This window comes from Balaenoptera acutorostrata, chromosome 19 (assembly GCF_949987535.1).
Source record: "Balaenoptera acutorostrata chromosome 19, mBalAcu1.1, whole genome shotgun sequence".
Taxonomy (NCBI): Eukaryota; Metazoa; Chordata; class Mammalia; order Artiodactyla; family Balaenopteridae; genus Balaenoptera; species Balaenoptera acutorostrata.
The window spans coordinates 53,645,902-53,659,163 of record NC_080082.1 but is presented as its reverse complement, the minus strand read 5'-3'; the positions used below and the strand labels follow the sequence as shown (position 1 = coordinate 53,659,163).

General features: G+C 49.4%; 1 protein-coding gene across 1 annotated transcript; it reads right to left on the bottom strand.

The window, feature by feature from the left end:
* Positions 1-4,516: 4,516 nt before the first annotated feature.
* Positions 4,517-13,132, bottom strand: PSMC4 (proteasome 26S subunit, ATPase 4). The gene is made up of 11 exons (XM_007179970.3): positions 12,993-13,132; positions 11,991-12,089; positions 11,680-11,866; positions 10,119-10,265; positions 9,928-10,037; positions 9,731-9,824; positions 6,028-6,195; positions 5,504-5,580; positions 5,191-5,359; positions 4,928-4,983; positions 4,517-4,755 (listed from the first exon to the last, which is right to left on the bottom strand). Exons 1-11 carry the CDS (start codon positions 13,026-13,028, stop codon positions 4,642-4,644), a joined length of 1,257 nt encoding a protein of 418 aa, XP_007180032.1. The 5' UTR covers positions 13,029-13,132; the 3' UTR covers positions 4,517-4,641.
* Between the last annotated feature and the right edge of the window lie 130 nt (positions 13,133-13,262).

The window sequence follows — 13,262 nt, the reverse complement described above, 5'->3', positions numbered from 1 at the left end:
ACGCGCGCGACGCCGTGAGGGTTGCGGGGCCGACCCCGCCTCTGGCTGAGGGTGAGCTGTGTTTCTGCGTGTGTGTAATTCTTTGGGTGCGAGACGGTGTGTGCCTGTAGCGGCACCTGACAGGAGGGAGGCCACAGAAAGTAGCCTGGAGTGTGATTCGTGACTGAGCAGGCGCGGTGGGAGACCGCCTCTGCTGGACTGTGGGTGATGTGTGTGTGATGGGGTGGGTGTGCGGGTCGCTGTGTGACCGGGGTGGTTGAGTGGCGAGTGCAGCGAGGCTGTGTGAATCTGAGGATCTGCGTGTAGAACGTCACGGGTGCCAGTGGCCTCGCGACTGGGTGTGTGTGATCGTGTGCAGCCACAGGCCTATTATAAAAAGAATATGGTGCATCTTCTTGCAGCATCAGCTGTATTTCAAGATTTGGACCGAAGATTTGTAATGTATCTGTCAAACAATTTTGTATAGAATCAAATGAATTTTTTCCTAGAGAAAAATGTAAATCATAGTAATTTTTTTTAAATATGAAGGAATTCTTTCCAGTCTTCTGTGCTGTTAGAGGTCTCATGGCAGATACATTTGAGAATCTTGGGCTGAGGGAATAGCTTTATGCTTGGAAAGGCAGCATGCCATAGTGTAGTGAGCCCGCAATTAGTCAGATGCTAACACATTTTGCTCTTCCTCTTCCCTTCCCTTCCTGAGCAATTCAGTCCTAAAGCCATCAGATGGGCTTAGAGCAGGGTCTTTGCGCCTGAGCAGGATGAGGAGGGTGTGCATGCAGCTGGTGGCTTGGTGGAGGGTGACAGGGCTTACTAGGGAGCGTTCCAGGTGGCGGAATGGTCCAGCATGGGAGTGTCAACCTGAGCAGGATAAGGAGGGCGTCCACACAGGAGGAATGCCCTGTACGGGATTTCAGAGCCTGAGCAGGGTGAAAAGGGCATGTGGGTATGGGTACTGCCCAGCATTGGGTGTCGGAGCCCAGATTGGGGTGTTGGAGACATTCATGTCGGTTGGATAGGAGGTGGTGAGGCTCAGAACCCAAGTAGGGTGAGGAGAGCATCTGTATGGGGAAGGGCGCAACAGGGTGATAGGAGTTTGTTACATACAGTGGCAGGTGGGGGTGGAGGTGGTGGGGTTCTGATCAAGTTAAATAAATATATCATTGGGTTGGCGAAAAATTCCGTTCGGGTTCCTCTGGAAGCTATTACGAACGAACTTTTTGGCCAACCCAATACGTGCATTGGGATCAGCCTAGCTTCTCCCTGTCAGCGGGGAACCTCAGATATGGAAAAGGAGAGAACTAGAATGAACCTTGTGATGGCAGGTTGAAACTAGATGCAATGGTATGAACTCACAATTATATATATGGATCGGTATAAAAATAAAAATAGGCAGGTGCTGGGCCACTGAGGTCACCAGGCTGACTTTTGGGGAGAACCTTGCTCCCCCTTGCAGGACTCTGGGTTCAGCGTCTGCCTGGCCTGATGTGTCCCTGCTTCAGCAGGAGGAGTCACCATGCTGAGCGTTCCACTGGAGCCTCCTGTCCTATGACGTAAGACAGTAAATACACCTTAAGATCCTGAAGAAGAAGCAAAATGTCCACGTAATATTTTGGGATAATTTGTGAGGACAAGTAAAAAAAAATTATGCAGTCATCAGGACGTTGAGCACTGTCTTCTTCTGGCTCCTTCTGATGCTCCTTCGCCCTCCTCCTCTCCCTCTGAGACTGACATGGAAGACCACGTTTGAGTCATCTAGGTTGGCTGTGGTGTGATCTGTGCCATCATGACATGGCTTCTGGTCTGTGCAGACAGTGGTGACGTTTGTCACGTTGCTGCATCGGTACAGAGTCATTTTTGATCAACAGAGTCCTTTTTAACTACTTAGCAGTACATGCACGGTAGTCTCATCTGAGGTATGCTTACTGATGCTGGGTGTACTCAAAGGAAATGTTACTAAAGAATACATGAAACCTGGGGAAGTGATTGACGTTTGTCCAAACTGGCTGTATCAATCCGGGGTGCACTCTCCATTGCAGTAATTACAGACGTAGTCACAAAGTGGATCATCACTGCCTATGGGCAGCTGTGTAGGAATTTCCTTTTCAGTGGAAACCTACAGCCTGGTCCTTGGATGATGGTTACGCAAGTGTTTTATTTATAATAAGTTGTTACATTATACATTTATATTTTGGGCTCCTTTATGTGTATTATTTTTACAATTAAGACAATTAAAAACAAATACACAAAAAGGTTTACATATATTTAAGGGTTTTTTTCCCTCTTGTCTTTGCAGAGCAGAACAGAGAAAAGCGGTGTGTGTTTTGCTTGGCAGGAAAACACTTGCTTTCAAGACTCCACTTCCAAAATGCACGAGTGTCTGGGCTGTTCAGCAAGCCAGCCTTAGTTTTTCCCTCTTAACGCGGTAGCATGTAATTGAGAACAAAAAAAAGCAGCCCCTGACATCCAGGAACTGGCCTGACACTTACAGGTAGGCCTCAGTGGTATTGAAAGCTGGCCTGGTGCTCACAGCTGGGCCTGTTATCCTGTTGCACATGAATAGTCTCACAGAACATCAACATTATGGTCACTCTGAGACCATAATAATGGTAGGCCATTTCATAATTTTGCCTAAGCACAGACAAGATTGCTGGGCAACCCACAAAATATACCAAATATCCCTTCTCCCAGCTAATGTGAGTGGCTACCACCTCTTACCAGTTATAGCTTTAGCCTCACACTGGTCTGCTGTCATTTCTTAGGTACATGGCTTTGTTCTTTTCCCAATCTCTTTGCCCTTTATCACTGATGTTTAGGATGTGTTTTGTCACTTCAGCAATTTCCTTCCTTTACCGTCCCTCCTCCAAGAGGACTTGTAAAATCCTTTTTTTCGCATGGTTTTGTCACTGTCGTTTTGTAAGTACCTATTTTAAAAGGTCAAATATATATAAAGTATATTAGAAACAAAAAGCATTCCCATGGCACCCTCACCCTGTATTTCCCTGTCTACTTCCAAGAGGCAAGGACTTCCCATCCTCATTTGTTTCTTTTGAAATTTACTTCCATATATCTAAGTTACACACTTTTGTAAACTCATCAGTTTTAGATATTAGCCGCTGCTGAATGTGAACGATGAGGACTTTAGGTGTCTTAACAACCCACTTTCCTGTTTCTCTCATGCTGCTTGGTTTCCTCAGAAGGAATCCTTCAATTGCCTGCCCAGGGATCTCACTTAATCTCAATCTCGTCTTCTGCACGGCCCCGCTCTCATCCTTGCTCCAGTCACACCAGCCCAGACACTGCTGATCCAGCCTTTCCAGAGTAAATCTGAGGTCTTCAGCCAGGCTGGGGAAGGGCCACAGGGCCTGGAGTAACAACAGCTCATTTGTTTCCTGCATAATCAGTGTATCAGTTCTGGTTTTTATACAGCCTTTCAGGTAGTCCTCCTGTTTCCAGGCCTCACCTTCAGAACCTGGCACCTCTGGTTTCTGAAAGGGGAAAATGACTGTTTCTGGGCTTCCCTTGAGTTCAGGTTCAAGTTTCCTCAGGTCTGCTACATCAATGAGCAGGTATCTGCCTCTTTCCAAAATTGTGTTGCTGCCATCTCCTCTCTCTTCCTGTGTCCATGTGAATTTACACCTTACTTTTGTTTTAGTGAGGTGCCAGAAGAGAGGAAGAATTAACTTCTCTGCTCAACATGCCATGCTTATCTAGCAGAATCACCCCCGTCTCTTCAAGGACCTGTGATTCCTCAACTATTTTTCCTTATACCTTCTTCCCATCTCACTCCCAAATATATAGTGACATTCATACTTTTGTTCAAGGAACATGAACTGAATATCTACCATGTGTGGGTGCTGGGCCTTGAATTGTGATCAAGCTACAATCCCTGACTACGCTACAAGAGGTGCCAGTCTGGAGGAGGCAAGCACTTGGAGATGTAAGGAGTGCAAAGCACAGCATGTGCACGACGCCAGGGCAGTGTAGGGGAAGGGTGACTTCCCTTCTTGGGGCATCAGAGAAGACTCCCCAGAGGGAGAGGTGTTTAAACAGATTTCAAGAGAAAGTGAGAATTGGTCCTACCAAACGCATCTGTGCCCCAACAAGATGGCATGAAGAGCCAGAGACATTCACAGAACCCAGGCATCCAACCTCCCCGCTGGCCCCTCATCCCTGCTCTGGGGGACTCTAATGGGTGGTCTCTGTGTCCTTGATACTCCCCCTGAGTGTGAAGAAGGCAGGAATTGCCCGAGACTCGAATGGTCTACCACCTGTAGGAAATGTGGGTGGGAAGATGGATAGAGACTTTATTTTCTGGTCAGGGGCTGCAGTCTGCTAATTTTCCATCCTTTTCCCCAAACTTCTGGTCATTTAGTTTGAATTCTTTACTTCTCTCTCAAGCTGTAACCCAGACCATGTACCTCAACTGCTCATATGTCAGGAGAGCAGGAGGGGCACAGAGGATCCTATTCAAGGCCCAGCTTCTCCAAAGGAGTTACACTTGTAAGAAGAAATTAAACAGATTTGATCTTGTTAGTTTATTGAATAAATCAATCCTGGGTAAAGAAAAAACAGAACTAGCTTTGGGGACAGAGGTTGGGGAAGTGAGAGAATCCCCCGGCCCCTGTGGTGTGGGTAGAGGGGTCACTTGTAAAACTCATGCTCCTGTTCGTCCTTCTTGATGACTGTCTTGTACGCTTTCTCGAAGTCCTTGGCCAGAACAATGTAGCGGTTCTCTCGGACAGCCAACATGCCGCTCTGTTGAGGGATGAGAGTTAAAATCTACTCCCTGCACTCCCCGCCCCTAGTGATGGTGCAGGAAGAGACAGACGCAGCCTAAGACCCAGGGAGGCAATGATGGACAGGACTGCGGCAGAGTGGAGGGTCTTCACAGACCCCCTGCCCAATCTAGAGAGAAACCATCACTCACCTCCTGACAGATGGAGTTGATATCAGCTCCTGAAATCTTATCTGGTCGGGCCACATCTATGGCAGGTGAGTTAAGGAAACCATTCCATGCATGACTGGGTGAATGCCTGGAGCTAGAAGTCGTTCTTGGGCTGTCTTTGTCACCATCCCCCTCCCCAGACCTTGGTCTCCCACCTGCACAATCTGGGTGGTGGTGATGGCAGGGGTGGAGATCTAATCCCCATTCTCAATGGTGACCCTCCCCTCGCTTCTAGAGCAGGATACAATCTTCCAAGTCAACCTCCTCAGAGAGGTTCATCTTGCTGGTGATAGTGGAGAAAATCAATCTCTTCTGGCGGCGGTCAGGGAGTGGAAATTCAATTTTACGGTCAAGGCGTCCCGGCCGCAGCAGAGCAGGATCCAGGGTATCTGCTCTGTTTGTGGCCATGATCACCTAGCATTGGGGACAGGCCAGCTCAGACCTCTGTCCCCACTATACTCTCCATCCTGTCGCAATACCTATCTCCTCACATGCCAGCCTCCATCCTTCCCTGATTCCCACAACCACACCTCCCCTTGCCCATCCTGAACCCCAAACCTTGACATTGACGTTCTGGTCAAATCCATCCATTTGATTCAGTAGCTCCAGCAGGATTCTCTGAACCTCCCTGTCAGCTGGATAGTATATAACACGGTCAGTCCAGGGCATCCCGCATGACAAGCCTGCCTAAGACCCCAGGCCCTGGGACTTCCCTGGTGGCGCAGTGGTTAATAATCCGCCTGCCAGTGCAGAGGACACGGGTTCAAGCCCCAGTCCAGGAAGATCCCACGTGCCGCGGAGCAACTAAGCCCGTGCGCCACAACTGAGCCTGCACTCTAAGGCCTGTGAGTCACAACTACTGAGCCCACACGCTGCAACTACTGAAGCCTGTGCGCCTAGAACCAGTGCTCTGCAGCAAGAGAAGCCTCTGCAATGAGAAGCCTGGGCACCGCAACGAGGAGTAGCCCCTGCTCGCCGCAGCTAGAGAAAGCCCACACGCAGCGACGAAGACCCAACACAGCCAAAAAAATAAATTCATTTAAAAAAAAATAGACCCCAGGCCCTGTTTGGGCATCACTCACCCCCTGTCTGGGCATCGAATCTCTTGGTTGCAATGGCATCAATCTCATCTATGAAGATGATGGCAGGTGCGTTCTCCTTGGCCAGGCGGAACACATCCCGGACCATGCGAGGGCCCTCACCCAGGTACTTCTGTACAAACTCTGAGCCCACAACTCGGATGAATGCAGCTGATGGCAGGATGACAGGGGTTAGATGAGAATGGGACACCTGTAGGGCCCCATAATACTTTAACTGAAACTGAGAATTCCTTGAGGACATCTCTTTCTTTGGATACCCACTCCAAGTAGCCAGGTCATTCTCTCATGACCTGGGCTGGGTCCCAGATCCAGCCAGGAGGACCAGCTTGTACCCCACAGAGACCCAGCAGCCCAAATCATGAATCCTGCCTCCAGATGTGCCAATTTTTGGCCCAACATTTAAAAATCAGGGTATTAAAAAAAAATGTGTCTGTGCTTCAACATACCGACAAAGTAGAGCTAGAGACATTCATGGAATCCAACATACCAAAAAATGTGAATTTCCGGAGTGCTTGAAAAATCAGTAAGAAAACAGGTTTTCCATACACAGGCATCATGCTGCCTCACCAAGAGCTCAAAGGACCCACTTTTGAATATCATGCAAGAGTCAGGAACCAGGAATACGTATTCTGACATAATCAACAAGTGGCAATGGGGTTAAAGACAGGTTTGCTCTGGGCTTGCCACTCCTTTCCACCTTTTCTTAGAGTTTAACTTGTTAGTGACTGGATGTGGCTTTGTGTTGCATGGAGCAACCTCCAGGACACTCCTTCCAGCCACCACAGAGAAAGGAGACACAAAGTCCATTATGTAGATCTGGTCATAAACTAGGAGTTGTGCAAGTTGCAGCCCTGTCCCTCTCTAATGTGGTGGCCACTGGCCGCAAGTGGCTACTGAGCAACCGAAATGTGGCTGGTCCAAAATGAGATGTGCTGTAAATGTGAAATACACACCAGACTTCAAAAGACAGTACAAAAAAAGTAAAATATCTCAATAAATGTCCATCAACAAGTGAATAGATAAAGTGTGCTATATACATACAATAGAATATTATTTGGAATATTATTTGGCCTTCAAAAGGAAATAAATTCTGGCACATGTTTCAACATGGGTAAGCCCCAAAGACATTATGCTAAGGGAAATAAGCCAGTCACAAAAAGACAAATACTGTATGATTCATCCATGTATATGAGGTGCCCAGAACTGGAAAATTCATAGAGACTGAAAGTAGAATAGAGGTTATCAGGGGCTGCGGGGAGGGAGAAATAGGGAATGATTGTTTAATGGGTATGGAGTTACAGTTTGGATGATGAACAAGTCTCAGAAGTGGATAGTGGTGATGGCTGTACAACACTGTGAATCCACTTAATGCCACTTATAAACTGTATATTTATATAGTGGTTAAAATGGTAAATTTTATGCTATATATATTTTACTACAATAAAAAATTATAGAAAAAACTCAAGTTTTGTATCTGCTGCATGTTAAAATAATATTTTTGAGTATACTGGTTAAATAAAAAAACATATTTTAGACGAAGTTCACCTACTTCTTTTAACTTGTTTAAAAAATGAGTACTTAAAAATTTAAATTATATATGTAGTTTCATTATACAGTTGACCCTTGAACAACACAGGGTTTAGGGGTGCTGACCCTCTGTGCATAAAATCTGTGTATAACTTTACAGCTGGCCCTCCAGATCTGCAGTTCTGCCTCTGCGGATTCATCCAACCATGCCTCATGTGAAAAAAATCTGGGTATAAGTGGACCCTCGAACTTCAAGCCTCTGTTGTTCGAGGGGCAACTGTATTTCTATTGAACCCTGCCTGTCTAAAACCACCCTGATCTCAGGACAACAGTCGAAATCTCTTAGGTTAGCACTAAGACTATTTATATTCACGCCCATTCTGATACCTGGACCTGCACAGCCCCTCCTTCAGCCAGCCATTCAACAGTTATTTTCTGAGCACCTACCACAATTCAGCTACTGGGCGGGCACTGGAAACACAAAAAAGGACAAATGCACAAGTTCCCTGCCCTTGTGGAGTTTAGTCACGGTCTACTCACCACTACTCACAACTCCCTAAATGAGTTCTTTCCCACCCCCTGGCCTTCGCAAATGCTATTCCTTCTCCCAGCTGTGTGCCTGACAGGCTCCTCACACCTCTCTTCTGGGGACCCCTACCTAAGAGCCTACGCAGAATGGATTGACAACCCTCCTTTAGGGCTATCCCACCACCTTCCTTGCTTCCTTGGAGCATTTGCTACTCTGCAGACCGTTCCCACCCAAGCTCACCTCCAACCATAACCCCCTTGCTCACTTGGTGCAACTACTGGGGCCTCCTCACTGTTCCTAGAACACTAAGCACACACCTGTCTCAAGGCCTTTGCACCCGAGTCCCTCAGCCTGACACACTCCCTCCCCCAGACGTCGACATGACTCACTCCCTCAAGGCTTCTTCTAGGTCTTTATGTAAATGTCACCTCGGAATAGTCTTCCCTGACCACCGCCAGTCCCGGCACATAAAGCTGCAGCCCGTTATTCCCCATCCCCTGCCCCTTAGTTGTTTTCTTCAGGCATTAGCACCACATGACATATAATCTCCTCATTCATCTGTTAGTGCTTCCTCAACTAAGACATCACCTTTACGAGGAAGGGAGACTTTGTTCTGTTCACTGCCGTGTCTTCCGCACCTAGAACACAGCTTGGTACATATTAGGTGCTCAATAAATATTAACTGACTGAGTTCTAAGTGTTTATTTTCCTTTTTTTCAGCCACACTGGGAGACTCTCCAATGCAGGGGACAGGTCTGACTCACCCCTATATCCCAGCACCTGGGAGAGCAGAAGTTCAATGAATGATGATGACAATGGCTAACATTTACTGTCCACTTACTACGTGCCAGGTATGGTTTTAGAAGCTTTATATTGATTTAATCCTCTGAATAATCCAGAAAATTAAGAAATAGAGGCACAGAAAGGCTAACTTGCCAAGTAGTTACATAAACTAACTTACGTAAGTAGTACTAACTTATATAAGTAGTTGTAGGGGGGCCAGATTTCAAACACAGGCAGTCTGGCCCAGAAAACACGCTGCTTACCCACTGCCCTCTACTGCTCCCTGGCTTAGATATATTAAGATTTTAAGATGAGCTGAGTCCTGTCCTTAGGCTTTACAAACAGTAATACAGTGACTTCCAGACATTTTTGTTTAGAACCTACAAGAAGAAATACATCTGTAAACAACCACAGCACACCTGTGTACAATGTCTGTGTGTGTTCACAAACAATACGAGTTCTTACTATGCGGGGTGGACTCCAACGTTTTCTGTTCTGTTTCATTTTTTAAAATGCTGGTTGCAACCCATGAATTTGAATTCATAATTACTAATGGGTCATTAGTAATGACCCATTAGTAGGAAAAACATGGCATTATTTCATTAATTCCCCACAATCATGCTGTGAAATGAGTGTTCTATTAGATGAGGAAGTTGAGGCACGAGAGTGAAGTCACCTCCCCAGGACGGCACAGCCACTCAGTAAGACGCACACTGGGTCTTTGACCCTAGTGCCCATGTTCTTAATCGCTGTGCCACGCTACTTCCTGGGGAGGATGAGAGAGCTGAGGGCAAGGTTGGAAGAGCCCAGAAGGTCAGAGCTTGGGGGAGGGGCCAAGCGGCTCACCTGTCGTGTGATGAGCCACAGCCTTTGCCAACATGGTCTTCCCGCAGCCGGGCGGGCCATACATGAGGACGCCTCGGGGAGGGTCGATGCCGATCTGAAGCACAGAGGCGGAGAAGAGCGTGAGCCGGGGAGTCCCTCACCAGCCGGAGACATGGTGGGGGCAGCCTCTCCCTTCCCTGCCAGCTCCAGCTCCTCACCTGCTTGTAGAGCTCAAAGTGCGTTAGGGGGAGCTCCACGGCCTCCCGCACCTCCTGCTTCTGGATGTCCATGCCCCCGATGTCCGCGTACATCACGTCTGGCTTCTGATCTGGTGGGAGAGCAGAGCTGGGGCTCCCAGCCGGGCCCGCAGGGTCCCCTCAGGCCTCCCTGGCCCTGGGCGCCCCCTCACCTGAGGTGAGCATCATGATGCTGCTGTCGGCCTCAGGAGGCAGCACGTCCACCAGGGCGTTGCTGTGCTTGTGGAGGGCCACCGAGGCGTTGGGCTTGAGCAGCTCCCGGTCGATGGTGCTCAGGATGCGCACATAGTAGTTGGAGCCTTTGGGAAGAGGACAAGAAGGGAGAGGGGAAAGTGAGAAGTGCCAGAACCTCAAAACTGCCGACCTCACAGCTGGACCTCCAGGCCGACAGCATCTCACTCAGACCCCAGATGGCCCTCCTGGCTTCTAGTCTTGCCTCCTCCAGTCCACCCCCCGCATCCACACTCACAACTTCCCTGTCTGTCCCTGACTCCTGAGCTCCAGCCCCAGGTGACCAGCAGCCTCCTGGAATGCCTGCCCGTGGGCATCCCCACGGCACGTCTCACTCACCATGTCTCAGCGTGTTCTCAGTATCTTCCCCCCATTTGTGCTGCTCCTCCTGGGTCTCTGTCTCAGGGAGGCCCATGGTGCCGAGTCACCAGCAAGAGCCCTAAGCCTCATTCTGGACTTTCCTCCGCTTCCCTCCACAGCCCGTCAGTCACCATGGCAGTCCACCAGCCTCCTAAAATGTCTCTCTGACTAATCCCTTCCCTCCTGCCCAGGGACCCTGCACTGATTCAGTACCATCCTCTCCCATCTAGGTCTCTGCAGCAGACTCCTCCTTGCTCGCCCAGCCTCCAGTCTCACGTCCCCAGTCCACCTTCTACATTTATGGTAGTGACACGCACATCTCTTTCTGGCCTCAGTCTCTCTCCTGACCTTCAGACCTGGCTGTCCAGTGACCTCCCAGACACTTCCCTGTGATGTCCCAGACTGCCCTCACTGTCTCCCTGCAAACCTGCTTTTCTGCCCATGTCGCCATCTCAGGGATAGCCACTGTCCCCCTAAGTCCTAAAGATCAAAGACACAGGCCTCATTTTGGATACCTCCCTCCCTTCACTACCTCACTGCCAGCCCGTCAGTCCAATTCCAGGCCCAGTCACACACCTTTCCCCGCAAGCTTTATAAGAATATGGCTTGGTCCAGAGGAGCAGAGGCCAGAAGCAGGAAAAGACAGATAAGATGCAGAGACAACGCCCATCATGAAGGCAGAGCCTAGACCCACGTTAATAACGGCAGCTCCCGTATACTGGGTCCTTACCAGAGCCCAATCTCTTAACACTTCACCTGTGCTTTCAAATTGCAGGTCCCAACCCAGTAGTAGTTGTGAAATCATTTGAGAGTCATGACCAGAACGTTGTTTAAAACAAAACAGACTAGAACAAAATGGGAAACTAGTTAGAGTATGTCACACATAGTGTGGCTAACTATCGTTTGGTCAGACTTTTACTATATGAGTTATACACACACACGTAGAGAAAGAAAGAGAGAGAGAGAACGTAAAATATATTTCTACTTTTGCATCAGACTCAAAATACTCTGAAAAACACCATTACACTGTCTTGCCTCGTTTGCCGTTGTAAGTTCCTGGCACGTGGCAGGAAACAGTTAACAGCTGTTGAATGAACAGATGAGTAAACAACCCCCACGCACCTGTGGTGGAGCCCACGATGGCTGTATTCTGATCCACAGCCTCCAGAAACTGCCCAATAACCAGTGGGATGCTCTGGATTCGCTTCACCTCCTCCTGGGCGTGGAGGAATTCCTTCTTCAGGTTCTTTTGCTCATCCTTGATGTACTCCTCCTGCACCTCCAGGAACTCCAGCTCTTGCTGCAGCTTCTGTGAGCAGAGAGGGAAGAGGTAGGGGATGGCTCCAGGCCTTGCTGAGCCAAGGAGCAGTGGAAGGTGGGGGAAGTATGGGATGCTGGGCCCTGTGCAGGGTCCGGATTGGGTTTGAATGTACCTTGTAGCGGCTGTACAGGTCCTCCAGGTCCTCAGGCTCAGGCCCCAGGAAGGACAGGCCAGTCTGGGGCCGTGACACAGACAGGGCTGGGATCTCATCCTAGACCATGGAGGGAAACTCAGGTTGGAAGAAGAAGGTCCCCTTATGAAAGAATCTAGAGCCCCCCTCCCACTTCACCATGAAGTCAGTTGGCCCCTAATAGGCTCCCGACATCATTCAGCTCCCTAAATAGATCCTGGAAACCTCTCAGTCCCCTAAACAGGTTCCTGAAGTCACCCAACTCCTCACAGGCCCCTCGGTCAAACAGCCTTCCAAACAGATCTTCTGGCATCATATGCCACTTGTAACATGTCTGCAATGTCACCCAACTCCCATCTAGGGCCTACATGTCTGATCAACTCCTTACCAGACCCCAATGCCCTCCAGCCCCCCACAACAGGTTCCTAATATCACATGGCTCTCTCAGTTGACTGTTAAAGTCACCATGCCTTCATACAGTCCGGGCATTAGTCAATTACCTCCCGAAGACCCCTCATGTCACAGAACTCCAACTCACACTAGGCCCTTATGTCATCCAGCTCCCAGGTAGTCCCCAAACATCACTCGGCCAGACCACATACATTACTCGGCCCTCCAACACCAGCTAAGCCCCGAATGTCAGTCAGCTCCCCAGCCCAGCCTCAGATATCATTCGGCCCCACGGCCGAATCCCATACATCACTCACTACCGACCCATCCCCAGTGCCGCCGGGTCTCCGATGTCACGGCATTCCCAGCTAAACCTCGAAATCATTCAGTCCCAAAGAACCTCTAACGTCACTCGTTTCCCCAGCCCTACTGCCCTCCCAACATCACTCAGCCACAGCCCAGGCCTCGGGACGGCACGAAGCTCTCCACTGAGACCTCCGAAAACACTCAAACCCAGGCCTGGATCCCCGAAGTCGCTCAACATCCCACTGAGGTCGGCTTCGCCCTCCCCCCGCGAGCCAGGCCCCACCGGACCTGAGCTTTCTCCACCAGGATACCTATCTCCTCCATAGCGACCAAGCCGGCCTCTGTGCGGCCCGGCCTAAGCCAGTCACCGCTTCCGCTGACGCCACCGGAAAGCCAGGGCCTGGATGGATTCTGGGAAATGTAGTTTAAGACACCAAGGAGAGACGGCCGGATAGGCCGGATAGGTGAAGGGCAGGACGACCTTGTCCTGAGCTCCTCCCCCAAGGTATGCTCATGCGCTCTCCGTACCGCGCGAGCGCGCGGGCGGGCCCGGGGCGG